General features: G+C 36.8%; 1 protein-coding gene across 1 annotated transcript in view; it reads right to left on the bottom strand.

Moving 5' to 3' along the window:
* The window catches only part of CFTR (CF transmembrane conductance regulator), a 188,051-nt gene that overhangs the window by 155,812 nt on the left and 10,042 nt on the right, over nt 1-22,197 (bottom strand). The window contains exon 2 of the mRNA XM_047097293.1: nt 4,260-4,370. Coding sequence (XP_046953249.1) covers nt 4,260-4,370 — 111 coding nt within the window. The remainder of the gene's footprint in view (nt 1-4,259; nt 4,371-22,197) is intronic.

Below are 22,197 nucleotides of genomic sequence, written 5' to 3'. Positions count from 1 at the left end.
ACTCATCAGATGTTTGGCAGAATTTTTTTTTTTTTTTTTTAAAGTCTCGTAGTTTTGTTTTTTTTTTAATTTTTTTTTTTCAACATTTATTTATTTTTTGGGACAGAGAGAGACAGAGCATGAACGGGGGAGGGGCAGAGAGAGAGGGAGACACAGAATCGGAAACAGGCTCCAGGCTCTGAGCCATCAGCCCAGAGCCCGACGCGGGGCTCGAACTCACGGACCGCGAGATCGTGACCTGGCTGAAGTCGGACGCTTAACCGACTGCGCCACCCAGGCGCCCCTGTTTGGCAGAATTTGATGCTTCACTATGTATCAATTTTCAAAGAGTTGACTTCATGACAAGCCAGATGTGATGGACAAGAGGCAAGCCCAGAAAGTTCTGGGCTTCTTAAAGCAGTGCCAAGAAATGGATTAGTAAAGTATGACTCTTAGGAATATACATTACTATGCTTGGGACAGAGTGAAAAATAAACAAAAATGTAACTTTTTTTCCTCTTTGCCTTTTGATCTTTACTTGTTTAGGAACTGTAGTAGATTTTACAAAATTTAACTGTCAAAAAAACAACAATATAAAAAGTCAGGTGAATTTTTCTGTTATTTAACGTTAGAAAAGCCTGTCTGAATGACTCTGTTTTTAAATATAGGGGTATAAAACAAATCTTGTCAAACATCGTTTTCAACTACTAAAGTCATTTATTAGAGTAAAAGTCTTTAGAAAATTAGAACAGAATCAAATTCTATATTTTCTGGTAGGAATAGAAACCACAGAGTCTGAAAGAAGGTGGTATCAAAGAAATGTTTTCTTTTAAAAACTGTAAGTTCATCTGTGGATTATATTTACATTATTGCCACTTCTGTTAATGAAGGCCCTCTTTCTCTTCCCAAGTTGTTAAAATATATCTCTGAATGTTACCCTGATATTCATTATTAAACTGTACAGAGATGAAAAGTTTCATAGGCAAGAACCAGACAAAGGGTTTGCATTTCATTAAGAGCTCTTTCCATTACTATTCTTCTACCATTACCAGAGCTGGTTTTAAGTTACTCCAAAGGAAGACCACACAACTGAAATTTGAGGGCAAACCTGGCAGTCTGTGCATGGACACTGGCTCCCCCAAGAAGCTTACTACCAACAAGGCCTAATCGCCCTATCCCATCTATCTACTCTTTCACTTACATGCAGGGCCTGCCTCTTGTCCATATCATTCAGTGACTCACAACAGGGTAAGAAGCTAAATTTTTAAATTTTATTTTGTATTTTTAATTTTTATTTATTTTTGAGAGAGAGACAGACAGAACAAAAGCGGCGGGGGCGGGGGGGAGTGTAGTGAGGGAGACACAGAATCCAAAGTGGGCTCCAGGCTCCAAGTGTCACCACAGAGCCTGACATGGGGCTGGAACTCACGAATCGTGAGATCATGACCTGAGTCAAAGCTGGACGCTTAACCAATTCACCCAGGTGCCCCCAGCCTTTCTTCCAAAGGAAGAATGGGTCAGATGAGAAAGTCAGGAAAGAAAGGTGGTACACAGACCAGAGAAATGGTTTCAAGGTGGGAAGAAGAGGTCAGCATGAAGTCATGTCGGAAGATGCCATTTTATTTGACATTAAGAGACCTCTGGTGACCCTGATTGATGTCATTTTGGCACCATGGTAGATGTGGAAACCATATTTCAGAAAGATGAGATGAAAAGGAAAGGTGAATAAGTGGAGAGACCAGGAGAGCAGAGAAATGTTAGCTGTGGAAAAAGAAGAAGAAGGAGGAGGAGGAGGAGGAGGAGGAGGAGGAGGAAGAGGAGGAGGAGGAGGAAGAGAAGGAAAAAAGAATGGAGTAGCAACCTGAAGGAAAGGCAAGGTGGGATAATTTATTTTAATGGCTGGGATTTGAACATTTTATAGCTCGAGAGGAGTTAGCAGGGAGAGGAGGTAGTGTGGTTTCAGTAGCACCACAACAGACCCAGTAAGAATTTCAAACACTGAGAGTTAAATCATGAAGGAAGAAGCCCTACGCTTATCAAGTTTGTAGCTTCTCATGGAATGGGTGTGCAGTTTGCACATAGGAGTGATATAGAGGATTCAATGCCACAGCCACAAACTGAGTCAGTGTGCCTCAACTATGTGGTAACCACCTAAGGACCTCTGTCACAAGGAAGTTATGAAATGTGAGTCCAGGTCACTTTCCAAGGGTGCAGAGGTACAAAGTACTATATATACATGATATATCACTCTTCCAAAATGTTTCAATAAATTCTAAATGACAATTTTATTTTTCAAAAAAAGAAATAAATATGGTGAAAAGAGATACAAAATAAAGATAAAAGAAAGAACTTATGGACTTATGCTGGCACAGAGTTATTGAATTGAAAAAAAATAGTTATATTTTTAATTGAATTGATGTGGGGGATACAATAAAAACAGGAAGAACAATCTTAGGTCAGATAATCCTACAAATTCAGGTGTCCTCTATTTGGCCATAAATGAAAATAGAACTGGAGTACACAGATTTTTGTTAACCTAGCCCTTCCTTGATTCATCTTTCCCTTAGCATCTATTCAGAACTAAGATATTCAATATCTGCTTTATTGTGAACTTGCTGGTACACCTACACTGTATTGTGTTTACACATTTTATCTCTGCAACAGTGTTACAGGTTTTCATATAATGTTGGTCATTGCACATTCAATTCCCATTCATTCAGCAATTGTTTATTGAGCATGTGCTATATGCCAAGCCCTAGTCTAGGCACTTGGGGATACATCATAAATAAACCAAACCAACCAGCCAACAAAAATATCCTTGCTTTCATGGCACTTATACACACTAAGTGCTCAATAACAGGAATTGGTCCTTCATCTTGGAAATATGAATCTATTATTCTCACTAACCTAATTCTTTGAATAAAATCAAGAAAAAATAAGGCTGAATATCTTACTTTGCTTTGAAAATATTTTTTATAGGGAAATGAGTTTAGTGAAAGTAAGGTAAACAAATTATGAGTCTCAACTTTTTTGAGGCAATAATTTACTAGATACTTTTTCTTTTTTCTTTTCTTTCTTTTTTTCCTTTGGTCTAAGGTCTAGGGTCTCTAGGATTTTTCACATGTGGCCAAGGAGAAAGGACTCTTTTCTCCGTGATTTGTAAAGACATGAGCAAAGAGTTCTAAGGACCCACTGCATGGAGGAATCTGGTCTGAGAGAATAAAACCGCACAAGTAAATGCCACCAAGTGGCCCTTGAGTCTCTGGTTCCACTGAGTCTCTAATGCCAGTTCTCTACCTAGGTCCCTTCACACAGGTAGGATACACAAGCCAACAATTTCTCTATATTTACTTAAGTTAGTCAATTTGGTTTCTGTTGCTGGTAATCGAAAGGATTCTAATACTCTTAGAACAGGGAACTCTGAGAACTTTTCTATGGGAAGCACTGATCCTGGGGAGGCTATAAGTACAGACCTGCATTAGAATCTTGGCTTTGTCAACTCATTAGCTGGAAAATTCCAGCATCTCTCTGAGCCTCAATTTGCTCCCTGCAAGATAGAGATAATGAGGTTTTCCTCCAAGAGCTGAGAGGAGATACTATACCTAGCATTCAATATGTACTCAAAACTATGAAATTTGGGGGGCTCCTGGGTGGCTCAGCCAGTTAAGCGTCTGACGTTGGCTCAGGTCATGATATCACAGCTCGTGAGTTCGAGCCCCACATTGGGCTCTATGCTGCCAGCTCAGAGCCTGGAACCTGCTTCAGATTCTGTGTCTCCATCTCTCTCTGCCCCTAACCCACTCATATTCTATCTCTGTCTCTCTCAAAAATAAATAAACACTAAAAAAATTTTAATATGAAATGTTTACATTTCTTTGATATCCAATAGCCATAACCTTAAGATTTCCAAGTATGTACACTTTTATTCACATATTAATATTTGGGAGGCAAATAGACACAATTTGCTTCATAGATATTACTTCAGTCTTCACAAAATCTACTTAATGTTCTTTAAAGACAGATAATGTCTCAGAATTATTTCTCAGAAAAAGTCATTTATCAGGAATATGGTTAGTTTTTAAACCCTTCATTGTTTAATTTTTGATTGGTGAAGACTTCAGCAAGAAAATAAGATGCTCCTATTGTAAATATGCCATTTTGAGAATTAAGACATCTAAAAGATTGGTTCTCTGTTCTCTAGAGTATTAATATTAATAATTAATAATAATTAACAGTATTAATTTCTCTTTTCAACTAGTGGTCAATGTGTATGAACATACCTTTCCAATTTTTCAGATAGATTGTCAGCAGAATCAGCCGAAGGGATCTGATATATGTCTGACAATTCCAGGCGCTGTCTGTACCCTTTCTTCAAAATTGGTCTGGTCCAACTAAAACAAAGAGAAAAGGGACAAATGTAAATATCCATGTGATCTGGCCTCCAATATAGACTTGGAATCTGATATTGTTTTAGTTTTTTTTCAACGTTTATTTATTTTTGAGAGACAGAGAGAGACAGAGCATGAGTGGGAGAGAGGCAGAGAGAGGGAGACACAGAATCCAAAGCAAGCTCCAGGCTCTGAGGTGATAGCACAGAGCCCAGTGCGAGACTCAAACCCGCAAACCATGAGATCATGACTTGAGCGGAAGTCAAACACTTAACCGACTGAGCCACCCAGACACCCCAACTTTTGAGATTTTATTCCCTTTGTTTTATTGTAATTTAATTATAAGTTTATATCATTTAATTTTTAATACTAGTTGTACTTAACAACCCGCTCAAAACTTTCCTAAAAAAGTTAACAACCCATACAGCTAGGCAGGGCCAGTGGCAGAAGATCACTGCCAGATGGTGGAAAGACTTGGGACAAGGGAAATGGCATTGAGGACAGAAAGGAAGGGGCCTACAGAAAGTTTAGTAAAAAGGAAAATATACTCCATCTATCAATAAAAATTACATGTTCAATATGTTTGAAATTATTAAATTATGACACTAAATTTACAAATAAACAGAATTTTACTATCTGTAAGTTCCAAATATTATAAGGAATTTGTAGGAAATTTAAAAAATAAACCTTTTCATCTCTCTTTAAAAAAACTTAAAACATACATCTTTTGGTCCATATCAAAGACCTGATGACTATTTTAATAAATGAGTTTCCATCTTACTTTAGTAACCTTTTGTGGGGTGCCTGGGTGGCTCAGTCAGTTGAGCATCCAACTTCAGCTCAGGTCATGATCTAACAGCTCGTGAGTCCAAGCCCTGCATCGGCTTCTGTGCTGACAGCTCGGAGCCTGGAGCCTGCTTCAGATTCTGTGTCTCCCTCTCTCTCTGCCCCTAACCCACTCGCATTCTATCTCTGTCTCTCTCAAAAACAAATAAACATTAAAAAAATTTTTATTCAGTAACCTTTTGTGAGCTGCCTCTATATCAAAGACCTGATGACTATTTTAATAAATGAGTTTCCAGCTTACTTTAAAGTAACCTTTTGTGGGCTGCCTCTATAAAAAGCTTCCTTACAATTGCACCAAAAGGCATAAAATACCTAGGAATAAATCTCACCAAATAAATTTCACCAAAGAGATGAAAAATCTACACACTGAAAACTAAATAAAGCTTATGAAAGAAATTGAAGAAGACACAAAAAAATAGAAAAAGATTCCTTGCTCCTGGATAGGAAGAACAAATATTGTTAAAACATCGATACTACCCAAACCAATCTACATATTCAATGCAATCCCTATCAAAATAACACCAGCATTCTTCACAGAGCTACAACAAATAATGCTAAAATTTGCATGGAACCAGAAAAGACCCTGAATAGCCAAAGCAATCTTGAAAAAGAAAACCAAAGCAGGAGGCATCACAATCCCAGACTTCAAGCTATACCACAAAGCTGTAATCATCAAAACAGTATGGTACTGGCACAAGAACAGACACTCAGATCAATGGAACAGAATAGAGAACCCAGAAATGGACCCACAAACATATGGCCAACTAATGTTTGACAAAGCAGGAAATAATGTCCAACGGAATAAAGACAGTCTCTTCAGCAAGTGGTGCTGGGAAAACTGGACAGTGACATGCAGAAGAATGAACCTGGACCACTTTCTTACACCATACACAAAAATAAACTAAAAATGGATGAAAGACGTAAATGTAAGACAGGAAGCCATCAAAATCCTCAAGGAGAAAGCAGGCAAAGACCTCTTTGATCTTGGCCATGGCACCTTCTTACTCAACATGTCTCTGGAGACAAGGGAAGCAAAAGCAAAAACGAACTACTGGGACCTCATCAAAATAAAAAGCTTCTGCACAGTGAAGCAAACAATCAGCAAAACTAAAAGGCAACCACTGGAATGGGAGAAGATATTTGCAAACCACGTATCAGATAAAGGGTTAGTATCCAAAATCTATAAAGAACTTATCAGACTCAACATCCAAAAAGCCAATAATCCAGTGAAGAAATGGGCAAAAGACATGAATAGACACTTCTCCAAAGAAGACATCCAGATGGCCAACTGACACATGAAAAAATGCTCAACATCACTCATCAGGGAAATACAAATCAAAACCACAATGAGATATCTTACACCTGTCAGAGTAGCTAAAATTAACAATTCAGGCAACAACAGATGTTGGCGAGGATGCGGAGAAAGAGGATCTCTATTGCATTGTTGGTGGGAATGCAAGCTGGTGTAGCCACTCTGGAAAACAGTCTGGAGGTTCCTCAAAAAATTAAAAATAGAACTATCCTACGACCCAGCAATTGCACTACTAGGTATTTATCCAAGGGATACAGGTGTGCTGTTTCAAAGGAACATATGCACCCCAATTGTTATTGCAGCACTATCAACTATAGCCAAAGTATGGAAAGAGCCCAAATGTCTATCAATGGATGAATGGATAAAGAAGAAGTGGTATGTGTATGTATGTATATATATATACATACATACATACATACACAATGGAGTATTACTCAGCAATCAAAAAGAATGAAATCTTGCCATTTGCAACTATGTGAATGGAATTGGAGGGTATTATGCTAAGCGAAATTAGTCAGAGAAAGACAAATGTCATATAACTTCATTCATATGAGGACTTTAAGACACAGAACAGATGAACATAAGGTAAGGGAAGCAAATATTATATAAAAACAAGGAGGCGGACAAAACATAAGAGACTCTTAAATATGGAGAACAAACAGAGGGTTACCGGAGGGGTTGTGGGGGGCGGAATGTGCTACATGGGTAAAGGGCATTAAGGAATATACTCCTGAAATCATTGTTGAACTATATGCTAATTTGGATGTAAATTAAAAAATATAAAAATAAAAAAAAAGAAAAGAAAAAAAGCTTCCTGTGTAGTCTGTCCCCATTTTAATATGATATTACACCTTGATATCTAGGTTTGATTATCCAGGTTCCATAGCCCAGCATCATCAAACCACATATATTCAGTAGTATTTAAACTCAAGTTAGCCATTCATAATTATTAATAAAATTTAGTGTTTCCTGATAAACTTACCACAGTAAACCCATATTTGTATCCTGAAATAGAAACTTGGCTTAAAGTGAAGTATAAGAACTAAACTCAATGACCTTAGGCTACCTAGCAATCACGAGAGTTACTCTAGAGAAAAAATTTATTCTGTGAGTTTAAACCTATAACATTGAAAGAAATTTCTGCCCCAACAAGTTCTCTTATTTTGTATTTTAGAAATATAAAAACAAAGGCAAAACAAAACAAAAAATTCCCCCAGATATCTACACATAGACAGTCTATGATATATCAGCTACGGCCAACTCCAGCCACCACTCCTTTTGAATAATCTTAAGTAGGTTAAACATACTTAGATGGAATCTAGGAATGCCCAGTCAGGATTTCTACTTCCATATTTCTTTCATTAGAAATCAATGAGTCTCCAAGTGGTTCTGGAAGCAAAGCAAGTGCGCCTAGAATAACCAACAGCAATAAATCCTGTTCCTTCTCCTCTTCGAATTTGTTCCCACCATCTCTTCCTTTCATCTCTAATTAATCTTATCCTCCTTCATCCATAACCAGTCACTATATAGTGACAATGGACTTTTAAAAATGATCTACTTAGAAAGTGCGACAGTTTCCAGAGTTCTGGCTATTTCTAACAGAAACTAGCTAATCATTACTTAGTGGGTAACAGAGATCCCTAAAGTAAATAGTTCTTTATAACTTAAAAGTTTTTAAGGGATTTTTTTTTGGGGGGGGGAAGTGTCTAGTACCCAGATACACTGTTCTAGTCACTTAACTATAAGATGCTTCAGATTTTATTAGGAAAGATGCTAGCAGTTCATTTTTTAAAAATATACACACACAGACAGACATACACAGAAGAAATTGTGTTTAGTTTCATTTATTAATACTTCCAAGTTTTGTATAGAGTGACTTGTAATTCTTTATAACAAAAATAATTTTTCAATCATAGTCATTATTAATGCCTTGATTTTCACAAAATGTATCCCCCTGAAAACCACATAATTAAAGCTTATAATCATTTTTCCATTTGACATTTGGCTTTTATTAATCCAACAGAGACATCTAACATTTTCATGTGCTAGAATTTAAGATGAAGGTCAAGTGTCAAACCTTTTCAGTTCAAAATAATTTTGTTTTTATAAAACAATCATGCTTCCACAGTATTTAGCTTTACATTTTCTTTAACTGGCCAAGTGAAATACAACAGAAAATTCAACAAGCACTGGTTGCATGGACTAATAGCGTTTTTCCTTTTTGCATGAAGTAATACTTGAGGAACTAAGTAGAAACGACTCTAAACTATTTCGTGCAGACGAATTTAAATACACCAGAGGCTTTTTCATCATTCAACTTATTTACATTGAGTTGGAACTCACCCAAATAATTTGGATAGTCCTAACTGAAGAAAATGTTGAAGTTCAGGCAAAGGAAAGAAGGGGAATCATAAGAACACATTGTGATAATAAATCTCAAATTTCTGCAGCATAGCTCTACCATTTTGCTTTGTAGTTTTTTCTTATTATGTTTATTTGTTGTTTTTGTTTTTTGATAAATGGCTATGATTGGATGGATTGATTTGAGACCTGAAGTCATCCTCACCTTTATAAGGATTTAAAGGGGAAAAAAAAGTCATACAAATAATACTTCAAATGTCCAGTTGTTTTATCAACTTAGATTTCATGTTATCTCATAGGTGTATTTTTCTCAGTGAATTTTAGTGAAAATAACATTTGAGAAAGTAATGGTATCTGGTTCTCAAAAGTCCTATGTAAAACTTGCAGTCTTCAAGAATGTACCCCAAATTTGTAGCATTGGGGTGAGGGTCAGGTCAGTGAGTCCTCATCCTCTGATTCCACAAGCATGTAAACAGTCTTTGCTGCTTATCCATAAAATGACAAATTTATAAGCAATAGCCACTTGAGTCAGCTTGAACACGTTTAGGAAGAACAAATGGCTTTGCTAAAGATAGCCATTCTTGTGTTTGAGAGTTACTCATAAGGGTCTAATTTTACCAGGAAAACTGTAGAAGTTCTCTTACTTTCTCTAGATGAGTGAACAGCAAAGTAAATGTAGTCCATGAATTTCAGACAATCTGGAAAGATAATTAATTGCTGCTTAACAAAAGACCATGAGACAATTCCAAAAAATCTTCTTGAAGTCCATAATTTATAGCCATAAAAGCATCCTAATGTAAATTAATTTAACTTCATGCCTAATGAATCCAAACATTAAATAGAAAATCTTCCCATTTGATAAACACTTCTAAATATAAGTGTATTAGGAATATATGCATATTAAGGAAATGTGTGGAAAAAATTTTTTTTTTTTTTTGCTTTTCTGTATTATCCAATGTTTAACTATGAGCATGTATAACTTTGGAAATAAGGCGGAAGTTGTTTTTAATTAAAGAAGGTACACACAGTTGTAATTCATTACTTGTTACGGCTATGTAACATTCACTTTCTAGTCAAATGTGTTCTAACTCCATGATTCTCACACAATGCTATCAGTATTAATTTTCCATAAAATTACTTTTTTCCTCCTGATATGGTTTTCTGAGGTACTACTTCATCATGGAGACTGCAAAGCTTCAGCCACCTGACTCCTACTACAAATCTATTACTGGAAAAAAAAAAAAAACCTGAATTAGTGATTTCAAGAAGAAAAAACAACTGTAGGCTCTAACCCTGTCTGTAACATTTCCCAGTCACATGACCTTGGAAAATGTTCTAGATCTCTCAGCTGCAGCTGCTGCTAGAAATAACAACTACTTTACCTGGTTTTCATGGGGGCCAAATTCATTGTTGTCTATAAAACATTACAAATGCACCTTATTATATGCTTCTTGATGTAAACTGGCTTCAGTTTAAATTTCAGAGCACTAGAGGTTATTATTATTGGGATTATAATTATAGTAATAGCTAACATTAATAGAGTTTTACCAGAGACCTGCAAAATGCTAGATATTTCACATATGTTATTTTATCTGATCCTTACAAAAGTGCAAGAGAGAAGTCCTAGAATTATCTCCCTCTTATAGATGAGTAACTGAGGCTGAGGGAGCTTAAATAATTTGCCTAAAGAAGAGTTAGAATTGCAAAATAAGACTGTGATACCAAAGCTTACACTTGTATCAAATGTGCCATATTAGGACCAATTTAAAAAGGAAAAAAAAAAAAACAGCTTACACTCAGCTATAACAGCAAAAGCACAAACAACAGTAGAAAACAACAAAGTGCACATCATAAAAATTAAAGAGTTTGGGGTGCCTGGGTGGCTCAGTTGGTTAAGTGTCTGACTCTTGGTTTTGGTTCAGGTCATGATCTCATGGTTCATGGGTTCAAGCCCCACATTGGGCTCTGCAGTAACAGAATGGGGCCTGTTTGGGATTCTCTCTTTCCCTCTCTCTCTGCTCCTCCTTCACTCGTGCCATCTCTGTCTCTCTCAAAATAAATAAGGTTTAAAACAATTGAAATTAAAATTAAACACTTATGCTTCAAAAGATACTGTCAAGAAAGTGGGAAACCCAAAGAATGGGAGAAAAAATTTGCAAATCATATTATCTGATAAAAGTTTTATCCAAAATAGTTAGGGACTATTATAACTCAATAATAAAAAGATAACCCAATTTAGTCAGAGGCATAGGATCTGAATAGACATTTCTCCAAAAAAAGATACAAAAACACCCAAAAGCAAATGAAAGAATTCCCAACCTTATTCGCCATTGGGGAAACGTAAATCAAAACCACAATGAGATACCGCCTCACACCCACTAGGAAGGCAATAATAAAAAAGACAGGTATTAATAAGTGTTGAAAAGGATTGGGAAAATTAGAACCTTCATACCCTGCAGTGGAGATGTAAATGATGCAGGCACTTTGAAAAAACAGTCTGAAAGGTCCTCAGACCATGAAACATAAAGTGACCATATGATCTAGCAATTCCACTTGCTGGTATATGCCCAGGAGAAATGAAAATGTGTGCCTATGCAAAAAATTGTACACAAATGTTCATAGAAGCCTTTTTTATAACAGGCAAAAAAGTAGAAATAATCCAAGTATCATCTGCCGAATGGATAAATGTATATTCCTACAACTAGAATATAATTCAGAGATAAAAAGGGATGATGTACTGACACATACTACAATATGGATGAATTTTGATAACACCACACACTGTTCCATTTATATGAAAGTATGAAATAGGTAAATCTATAGACACTGAAAGTGGATTAGCAGCTGCCTGGAGCAGGGTGGGGTGGGGGAAGAGAATGACTGCTTATGGGTGTGGATTTTCTTTTTAGAGTGAAGCAAGTATTTTATTTTTTTGTTTGTTTGTTTATTTATTTTGAGAAAGAGACAGCACGAATGGGGGAGGGGCAGAGAAAGAATCTCAAGTAGGCTCTGCCCTCTCAGCTCAGAGCCCAATGTGGGGCTTGAACTCATGAACAGTGAGATCATGACCTGAGCTGAAATCAAGAGTCAGACACTTAAGTGACTGAGCCACCTGGGTGCTCCATGATGAAAGTATTTTAAAGTTGATAGTGACAGTTCCACATCTCTTCCAAAATCATCGAACTGAATACTTTAAATAGGAAAACTGGTATGTGAATTAGATCTCAATAAAGCTAGTTATTAAGAAAAACAGCATACAGAAATTTGTCAGTGTTGATTTTGAAAAGTCTTACCACATTTTATTTTTACCCCTAGAATGCATGAAATGCAAATCCTTATTATGGTGACTTTGACACTCTAAGACCTTTCAAATAGGGTGTGCCTGGATGGCTACCACAAGTGACCATGAGAGGATATAAGGATTGGTCACATGCATCATAAGTTGTGCAAATTGCTTTGTGAAAAATAAGTTGTGAAAAAGCTACCATGGCAATAGTAATGCAAAGAAACTGAGGAATGGGCACCACTGATATAAAACCTCTTATACCAGTTCTACTAATTCACTCCCATGACTTGGATTTCAGGGACTTGAGCAATTGAGAGACAAGCAAGGCTACAAAAATTCCTACCCATCTTGAAAGACAGAGAAGAAACAAAGCATTGTGATTTATAGTCTCTGCCCATGTGCTTTTGAAAAGCAGCCTCAGAGTGGTATTCCAGGGTTCTCATTTAATTTTATTCTATCTGGACATGAAGCCACTAAAAAAAGCCACAAAATTTATCATCACTGGAACTAGTGGCTAGAAAGATGGGATGATTAACTGCCCTATAAAATTGCTGTATCCTGTATAAGTTCACTTTTAGGAGCTCTTTACTGAGAAAGACAAGTCATACCAATGCTCTCTCATTTCTGGGTTTTATTTCCATTGGCAATAAGAAATGTATTTGAAACCAAGAAAATAAGGAAGCAGGGAAATGTATTGGCCTTAAGATTTTACGGTAGAAATGCCACTAGGTCACTGGCTGGCATTTGTAAAAGCTTACAGAGAGAAACTTGTGTGACTGTCAGAACCTCACCACTATTACTGTTATTTTAGACAATCACATTCTGGAGAACAGAGCAGAAAAGTGGTTCCATGCCCAGTGGGAGCTGAGAAGGAAAGAAGGAAAACAAGTTATCTCTTCTTCTTTCTAAGGTACGAACAAAACATACTTCACATGAATGGTATATTAAGGATATCACCCACATGATGATATATTGATTTAACTTTGCTGGTATTTGTTTTATAATCATCCCATTTATCTGGTATTCCCTCCCTTTTTCTAGAACCCTGAATCTTTCATTGAAGCTCTTTGCTCACCTAGTTTGTTAGGACACCATGACTAGGAACCAAAATAAACAGTCTCTAATGAGCTTCTCCATTCTTCAGCCATAAAATATCCACATCCTTTCCAAGCCCTGGTTTTCACGCTAGAGTCAACTCAACATCTGGAATCAAAGGTATTTGATTTCTCTCTGTTAAAGTGTTTCTCACAGGCGTGGAGATGACACACCTCTCCTGAGGGCAGTAACCCTCTGAGAGGCTTTGGGCTGTGGAGTCAGCAATCTGTTTGGTACAAGCCGCCATAGGCAAAGCACAAGGTAACCCTCATGATCTCCAACACCCAAATCACTTAATGATCTCTCACGATGTGTACAAAAAATATCACTACTCATTAAATCCTCTCTGACACATGCTTGTTACTTACTGCCTTGAACCAACTTTTCCCAAAATTAAAAAAAAAAAACACAGTGTGATTCCAACCAACACGGTTTATTTGAAGATGTTTATTTATCTATTTTGCTTGATAGATGGAATGGTAAAATGGAGGTTGGAGGTGACCTTGAAAATGTTCGAAGATAAAGATTAAGAACTAATACTCCCAGGGTGATACTGAATCATGCTGCATCAGGAAGACAAAGTTGATGCTTTTTTACAGTCATGATAAAGTTGGTCTCTAGGGTGCTGCTTGTAACCAATTAACCAGATAAATGGTCAAATCTTAAAATGCTTCTCATTTATCTTAACCTTCTCTTTAACTTGCTTATGTTGTCTGCTCTGTTACACTGCTATACTACTGTTACTCATGATTACTTCTCAGAATGATTCAAAGAGGAGCATGGCATTGGATTCAGACTTCCCAGCTTTGGATGATTTCCCATCTTCAAACTGTATGTGGAATTTGGTTATTGGTGGCATTTTAACCTGTTTTAATCTTCTGTTGCTATTATTTCACCCTTAGAAAGAAAATTGCAAATTATAGCATTGAGAGGAAATTTAATATTTTCTTCTCCCTTTTGGTGTCACATTGCATGACTCAAGATTTAAGTTTCATATATATATAGATATATTTTTTTTTGAGAGAGAGAGAGACAGAGACAGAGACAGAGACAGAGAGCAAGCAGAGGAGGGGCAGAGAGAGAGACACAGAATCCAAAGCAGACTCCAGGCTCTGAGCTATCAGCACAGAGCCTGATGCGGAGTTCAAACCCACAAATCTCAAGATCATGACCTGAGCCAAAGTCGGTCGCTTAACCGACTGAGCCACCCAGGCGCCCCAAGATTTAAGTTTCAGATCCTGTTCCGAAGGTTGTGGATGCTATTTTTCATTTTCGTGGAGCTCTGATGCTACTGGTAGGGACTCTGACAATAAAACTCCCGAGAGGTGAAGGGAGAAGGAAAGGTGGCTGGCTGAATCTTTCCCTGCTGTGAATCCCAGAAAAAGGGAGCATGACAGAGGCAGGACATGGAGATAACCAGTGGTTCAAGGTTGACCAAGGAAATAAAACGCTACTGTAAGAACCTTACTTTAAATCCCCTTCACTTATTATTTACATCTTTTTTTTTTCATATAAGCAACATGTGGGTAAAGGTCCATAAACACAAGTAGCTTTTATCCCCCCAAGAGTAAAACACACAATAATAGAGGACTGAATTACTAACTGATCCTAATAAGCAATTTAAGAGTTCAAAATGGTCACCTTTACAATCAGGTCATTAAAAACAGAAATCATAAACACAAATCATGGTAGTTTAGTGAAAATCATTTTTATAAAGGCACTTACGAATTACCGTGATCTTAAAATGTCACGCTCTCTTGCTTCCATACACACTTTAGGAAAATGAACTTGAAAGGAAATATTGAGCCAGATTCTCCTCCTTTTGAACTCAGCAGGAGTTCCCACTGGATGAAACCATTGGTAATTAGGGGGCTCTTAATTTTTAAAAGGATTCTCCCTGTCTCATCACTTAGCAGGGCTTTTTTTTTTGCGGGGGGGGGGGGGTGGGCGGGTTGTACCAATACCAACTAAGTACCAGGTCACCCTGAAGAAAAATTAATAAATTCCTTGAAATAAAATCTGACTTCTATTCCCAAGAAACCTGAAATGCACTGAAATAGTTTCATATAAATTATGTATATGTGAGCCTCTCTGCAACCTAGGTTTAATTTCCCTCTTATGTGCTCCATTCTCGCCTATGTTTCTTCCACCTGAGCCATAGCCACAACTTGTCTATTTACTTGTCTGCCAATCCCTCACATCTCTGAACATACTTGACTTAAGCTCCATGAGGGCAAACACCTTTATAGATTCTTTATTTTACTGAGGTATCCCTCCTCCTGCTCCTATTGTACAGCATGGCACATAACTGTCACTCAATTATTTTCAAAATTGTTAAATTAATGTTACCACATGATGCTTTGTTTGCTAGTTTGTTTTCCTTATAAGATTAACTTCTTGATCAATGTAAGTGTAATATAAATCTTTGTATCTCCATTGCCTTCTCCAATGTTTAGGACTGGCCCAAAAAACTGAATAATGTGTTAACTACTCAAACTGTATATTTTTAGCCCATGTGATACTATTGCAAATACATGTTGCTCGGCCAATACTCCTGTTCAAATGTATTAAAAGCCAAAAACAGAGTCAAAACGTTTTTCAAGTCTATGGTAAATGTAATGCAAATGTCAAGGTGACTGTGCCCTCATATGACATAACTCACATATTAGGGTTTGCTCAAGGACCATTTTTTAATAACAGTTCTGAGTCATAACTTAAAGCCAATAATACTAAAGTTTCTAGCCAAGATTATTTCATTCTCCTCAATAAGATATTTTCATATTTAACACCCTTCATTACCAAAACATTCTTCCAAATGTCTGACCTTCATTCTATTTATTGGAGATGTGCCAAAATTTTATAAATGGAAAGTCATTCTTTGTTCTACTCAAGAGCAAATGGTCCTTTTTATTTCACCCTCCTTGACAATTCCCATATCATGTCACTTGACATCTTCCACATTGTCTCCATGTCATTTTACATACACTATAGATGAGATACACATAGCTTTTTAAAAGGTTCATAAACTAGTATAACTCCTTATATGTACTATATTTTACAGTCTCAAATTGCTTCTATAGTTCATTCTGTTTCTGAACACTGTTACTATTAGGAATTGAATTGTATCCCCCCCCCCTCCAAAAAAAGATGTTTGAGTCTTAACTCCCAGTACCTCTGAATATGATTTTATTTGGTGATAGGATCTTTACAGAGCTGATCATGTTAAAATTAGTTCATTTAGAGTGAGCCCTAACCCAATATGATTGGTGTCCTTATTTTAAAAAGGATGTCTGGACATAGAGACAGGCATCCTGAGAGAATGACATGTGAAGATGAGGGCACAGATCAAAGTGAGCATCTCCAAGTCAAAGAGTGTCAAAGAGTGCCAGCAAATCACCAGAAGCAGGGGGAGAGGTATGGAACAGATTCTCCCTCACAGCCTCAGAAGAAACCAAACTTGCGGACACATGGATCTCAGACTTCTAGAATTCACAACTGTAAGACAAGAAATGTCTGTTATTTAAGCCACCCAGTTTTTGGTACTTTGTTACAGCAACCCTAGCAAACTAATACACTGGCACTCAGCAACAGAAAAACTCCATGTTAGGATGATGCATACAGAGGGTCACTGAACAAAGGTGATATCTGAGGATTTAAGATAAGGTTAAAAGTTGAAGAAAAAAGCCAATGGCACAGCACAGGCTGCAGATGTGGAACTGGACAGGTGCATTTGGGGGAAGGTGATCTCCATAATTCAGAGAAGATACTGGGCCTACTTCACAGAAGAGGAGGGTTAAATTTAGAGAAGAGGAATTCTTTTTAGAGCCTAGGGGTGAAGATGAAAAAATATCAGTATAATAATCATGCTAATAATCATACTAATGACAGTCTTTACCATTTACTAATAACCTATTCTATGTCTGGTATTACTTGCTGTTGTTTAATACATGGAAAGTACTTATGTGTTAACTTAGAGTGTGTTTTTGATGAGATTTATATTTAAATCATGAGCTTTGGGGAAGGCAGATTGTCCTCCGTAACACTGGTGGGTCTTGTCCAATCAGCTGAAGGCCCAAATAGAACAAAAGGCTGGCCTCCTGAAGCAAGAGAGAATTCTCCAGTGTACTGCCTTCAGAATAAAATGGGAACCTCAGCCCTCCTGGGTCTTCAGCTGCCAGCCCACCCTGAAGATTTTGCACGTGCCAGCCTTCATAATCACATGAGCCAATTCCTTATAATTTATTACACACACACACACACACACACACACACACACACACATATCCTATTGGTCTGTTTCTCTGAGAACCCTAATACACATAATAAACATTCAATTCAATGAATGTTAGATATCATAATAATGCTGAGCTGTGTTAAATGAGGATAACTGATTGTACTGATGAGCATAGGAATCATCATTGGAAGTTAAGTAAATTGCCCAAGATCACACTGTTAATAAGTCACAAAGTAAGGATTCCAGCCAGGTTTGTCTGATTCCAAAGTACATGCTTCTCCCACTATATATTGCCATCTAAGAGCTGACAATGAGGATTAGATACCAAGTAGAATGTGAGACTATCTTCTCAGAGTATAGAGTGGATGAACTAAGGAACTCAAGGAAGGTCAAGAACAACCACCTTGGGGGAAAAACTAGCTGAGTGGTTTTCAGACTGGCCCCACCATCTAGTATTCCCTAGAGATACTTCAAGGAGTTCACCAGCTTTTGATTTGAGATGTCAATATTTTTAAGTGTTTTACTATTTTAAAAATAGGAACTAAAAACGTCACATATTTTCATATTATACTGTATTATATGACAATTTTAGCATACTGGATTCACCAAAACATTTTCCTGGACAGCCAAGCTAACTGACTTAGTGTCCACTCTATAGGAAAGGTTTCCCTGACATCTCTTTGCACACATTGAAAAATATTACAATCATTGGTTATTTCCACACTGCATAAGTGAGCATGTCACTGCAAACACATGTGGGCCAAGCTCAGTTAACAACTCACCACATCTCTGGCATACCTGCTCACACAAGGTATCATCCCAGAATAGAACTGTGCAATTTCCAGGGAATGATAACAGGCCACACAAGATATCATCGTGGTTTTATAATACTTTATTCTGCTTACACATCTATATGGTGACATTGATTATAAAATTCACCACTGAGGTGCCTGGGTGGCTCAGTTGGTTAAGCATCCAATTCTTGGTTTCAGCTCAAGTCATGATCTCACAGTTCATGGGTTCAAGCCCTGCATCAGGCTCTGCACTGACAGCACAGAGCCTGCTTGGGATCCTCTCTCTCTCCCTCTCTCCCTGCCCCTTCCTTTCTCTCACTCTCTCAAAATAAGTAAACAATTTTTTTTAAAAGTCATCAATTTAGTACTAGCCTTCCCCAAAAAAGAAACACTACATTAAAATACAGTTTTTAAAGAAACTTTCAATATCATATACTTATTCAGACAATAACCTACCACTTTCTCCTTACTATCATAATTAAATTTTTCTTCTAACCCTTTTTGACATTCAGATCAAAAATATTCTTTTGACCCACTCTTGGCAAGTCACAGCTATGAAGAGGGTTACTGTGCCAAGCTGCATGCATAATGCCTTCACCTGTAGGACAGGCAGAATCATTTCAAGGCACAGTGATATGCTGACCTTGGACAACTTCTACTTTCATTAGAGTCTGGTTGACAAACTTCACACTAAATATTAACGGTTTCTTTCAAAACTAGATCACAGAGTAATCTTTCTCAAGAAATGTCAAGCAAGAAACTAAATTTAAGTTAACAGTCAACCCCGTGAGGGGCAACCAGTGCAAGTAATTCAATTGAGGTCACAGGAATATATACCTTCAATATATTGCTGAGTTTCCATACTACAATTCGTTCCTGGGCCTGATGGCTAACAAGCTTCCTTTGACATCAGTTATAAGAGGCATCTCAATTTCAGAAACATAACACTGTGAAAAAGGCAAACATAGAGGACCAAGAAAATACTGCATAAATGTTATGTAATCATTTTAGCCCTCATCTGGGTGTAAGAAGTTAACTATATCTTTGTACTTATGGAAGACTTCTTGTCTTCTATCATCACTTTTATTTGTATATATTGCAGTTCCAAGGAAGATTTCATTTGGAAATTGGGATTCACTAACGAAAGCATGTTTAAAAAAAAAAAAAAAAAACTGTGAGAACCACTGCAACTAGGAAAATCCAAAACTTGTATATATACAAAGTATCAAAACATCAACTCAAAGAACCATCTGACAGGTGATGCTACCTCTTCCTTCAGTCCTAAGGTACAGAATAAGAGTAAACATAGAGAAAAAGATGACAAAAATGATGAACATCTAAGAATTGGTGATCACAGCAGGATCCCACCCAGGGTAGATGGTGGTGAGGGGAACACTGAAGTCATTGAACCCAGAACACAGCTGAGGTCTAAAGTCGATAATAGGAAGAGTGGATGTAAAAACTCAACAGAAGGCCTGGAGCAGTAGGTTTAATGAAAAGGAAAATGACAGGAAGGTGGATTTGGAAAATGAGAAAAAAAAAAAAAAAAAAAAAAAGAAGGGTGATGGCTAGTACCTGGATGGAACAAATCAGGATAAGAAGCGCAGTCTGGTTTTGTACAACTGAGCTATTCCCATGTAACAATGGTTGGCTATTGGCATGCTTTTGGCTGACCACATCTTTCACTCTTCAACTGGACATTTAGAATTTTAAAGGCCTCATTAACCTAAGACAATGCCCTTTCCTCCCCCTCCCCATCCTCTTTTTCATTCCCCACTACCCCAAGGAGCTTGTCACATGGATCTAAACAAAGCATCTGTGGAAAGGCATGTTTCTGGCACTTCCAAGAAGAACAGAGTCTAATGCATTATTTAAATATTTTTATAATGCTTGTATCAAAAAATAATAAATTTCAGAGACAAGAAAATTAAGAAAATCTATTTTAAAAATTAAGTGAAATTATAGCATTCGCCAATTTCATTCTAGACTTTTGGATAGTGTGATGCACTGGTTAAGAGTAGCATTCTGGGGGCATCTGGGTGGCTCAGCTGGTTAAGCGTCAGACTTTGGCTCAGGTCATGATCTCATGGTTTGTGAATTTGAGTCCCGCATTGGGCTCTCTGCTCTCAGTGCAGAGCCGGCTTTGAATCTTCTGTTTCCCTCTCTCTCTGCCCCTCCCCTACTCGCACATCTCTTTCTCCCTCTCAAAAAAACAAACAAACAAACATTAAAAATAAATGTAAAAAAAAAAAGAGTAGAGTTCTGGATTTAGACCAATATAAATACACATCTTGACTTCACACTAATTAGCTTAGTAATAGCTAGGTGACCTTGCATAAACTCTTTACAATCTTTCTAAACCACTTATTTCTTACAAGTAGAATCTGTTTAGAATTGAAGAGTTCACTGAGGTAATACAGGCAATCCCTGGTACATGGAAAGTGCTCAGTAAATGTCAGGAGGTACTGGAAGACAAAACTACAGATTTCAGGAATTATAGAAGAGGAAATTCTGAATTCTGTGACACATTAAACTATGTGTTTCTATTGTTAATTTACTGAAAAATATGGTGAACTTTCAAAATTCCCTTCCTTGGACACTAAGGTTGAAAAAGAGGAATGTTGGGAGAGAGAAGGTTCATAGCACTGGGAGAAGATGGAATCACTTCCATATCCCCCATTGTAGGATTATGTGGTGGAATCTATCATTTGTCCTCAACTCTAGTTTTTGTTGTTTTATTTTTTTTCTTTTACTAAGGTTGAGAAGCAGTAGTTGGGCCATTTAAACCCATTTTCCTAAGACTGACATAATGGTTTACAGACTTCAGTAGGCAAAAAGAGTCACCTGGAATGTTGAAAAAAAATGAGGTTGCCCCCTCCCATGGATTTTGACTTAGTAGGGATGGAGTGGGATCTAGGAATCTGCATATTTGATGTGATATATATATATATATATAATTTAATAAATTAATTAAATTAATAATTAATTTAATAATATATCAATCTTTTTTAAAGCAGGTAGTTGGCAGACCATAGTTTCAGATGTACCTCCTGAAAGCTATAGAAATACTGTTAATGATGAAGAGCCTCCTCATTTTGAGAACATATGTATTTAGCTGAACAATTTATTTATCCTGTTTCTAGTTAGATTTCCCTTTCAACAGAATAACTAAACTTTGATCAAATTTTCAGAAGCAGATTTGGTGGCTCATTGTGTTTTCACAATAATTTATACATATCTACTAATCCCAAAATTTGACTCTACTCTGCAGTAATAGGGGTTGGAGTGACAGAGTGCGACTTGGTAAAAACATGAGTTGTGTTGCTACCCTTAGCAACAGCAAAAACAATTGAATCAGAGTTCAAAAAATTGCCAAGTTAACACCTCAACGGATCCAAAGACTCTGCTCAAGGATTAAATCCAACATTCATTTCTAAATGTAATCATCTTATCTTTATATCTCACAGGAAATATTTTTAAAAATTTTAAAGAACACATCAAACAATTTTTGTCAAGAAATTATATTGTTGACTTTATTTTATTATGTGAGATGATCCTTATTCAGTCAATTTTATAAATCAATAAAAAGCTTAGGTTCCCTTCATTGCATCATGGCCTTGGTGCTCTAAAGTGAAAAAAATTATCAATAAAAATATTAACATGAAAATTCTAATACAAGAAGAATAGTTAGAATGTATAATAACTTTTGATATATGTTCTAAGTTTTCAAAGTACTATATTCCTGGGACACTCTAGACACTCAATATTTATGTCAAATAAATGCATGCATTTGTGCATGAATGAATGACTGAAAATCACGTATGTATTTTAAATTTACCACTTTTACATTAATGAGTTCACTTCATAGTTGATTGTCTTTCTAGCTAATAAAATTCCATTAC

Source organism: Lynx rufus, unplaced genomic scaffold (assembly GCF_022079265.1).
Source record: "Lynx rufus isolate CCGP_SWC_20201006 ecotype Redwood Valley unplaced genomic scaffold, mLynRuf1.p SCAF_4, whole genome shotgun sequence".
Lineage (NCBI taxonomy): Eukaryota > Metazoa > Chordata > Mammalia > Carnivora > Felidae > Lynx > Lynx rufus.
Note: the sequence above shows the minus strand (reverse complement) of the source record. Positions and strands in the feature narration are given on the sequence as shown.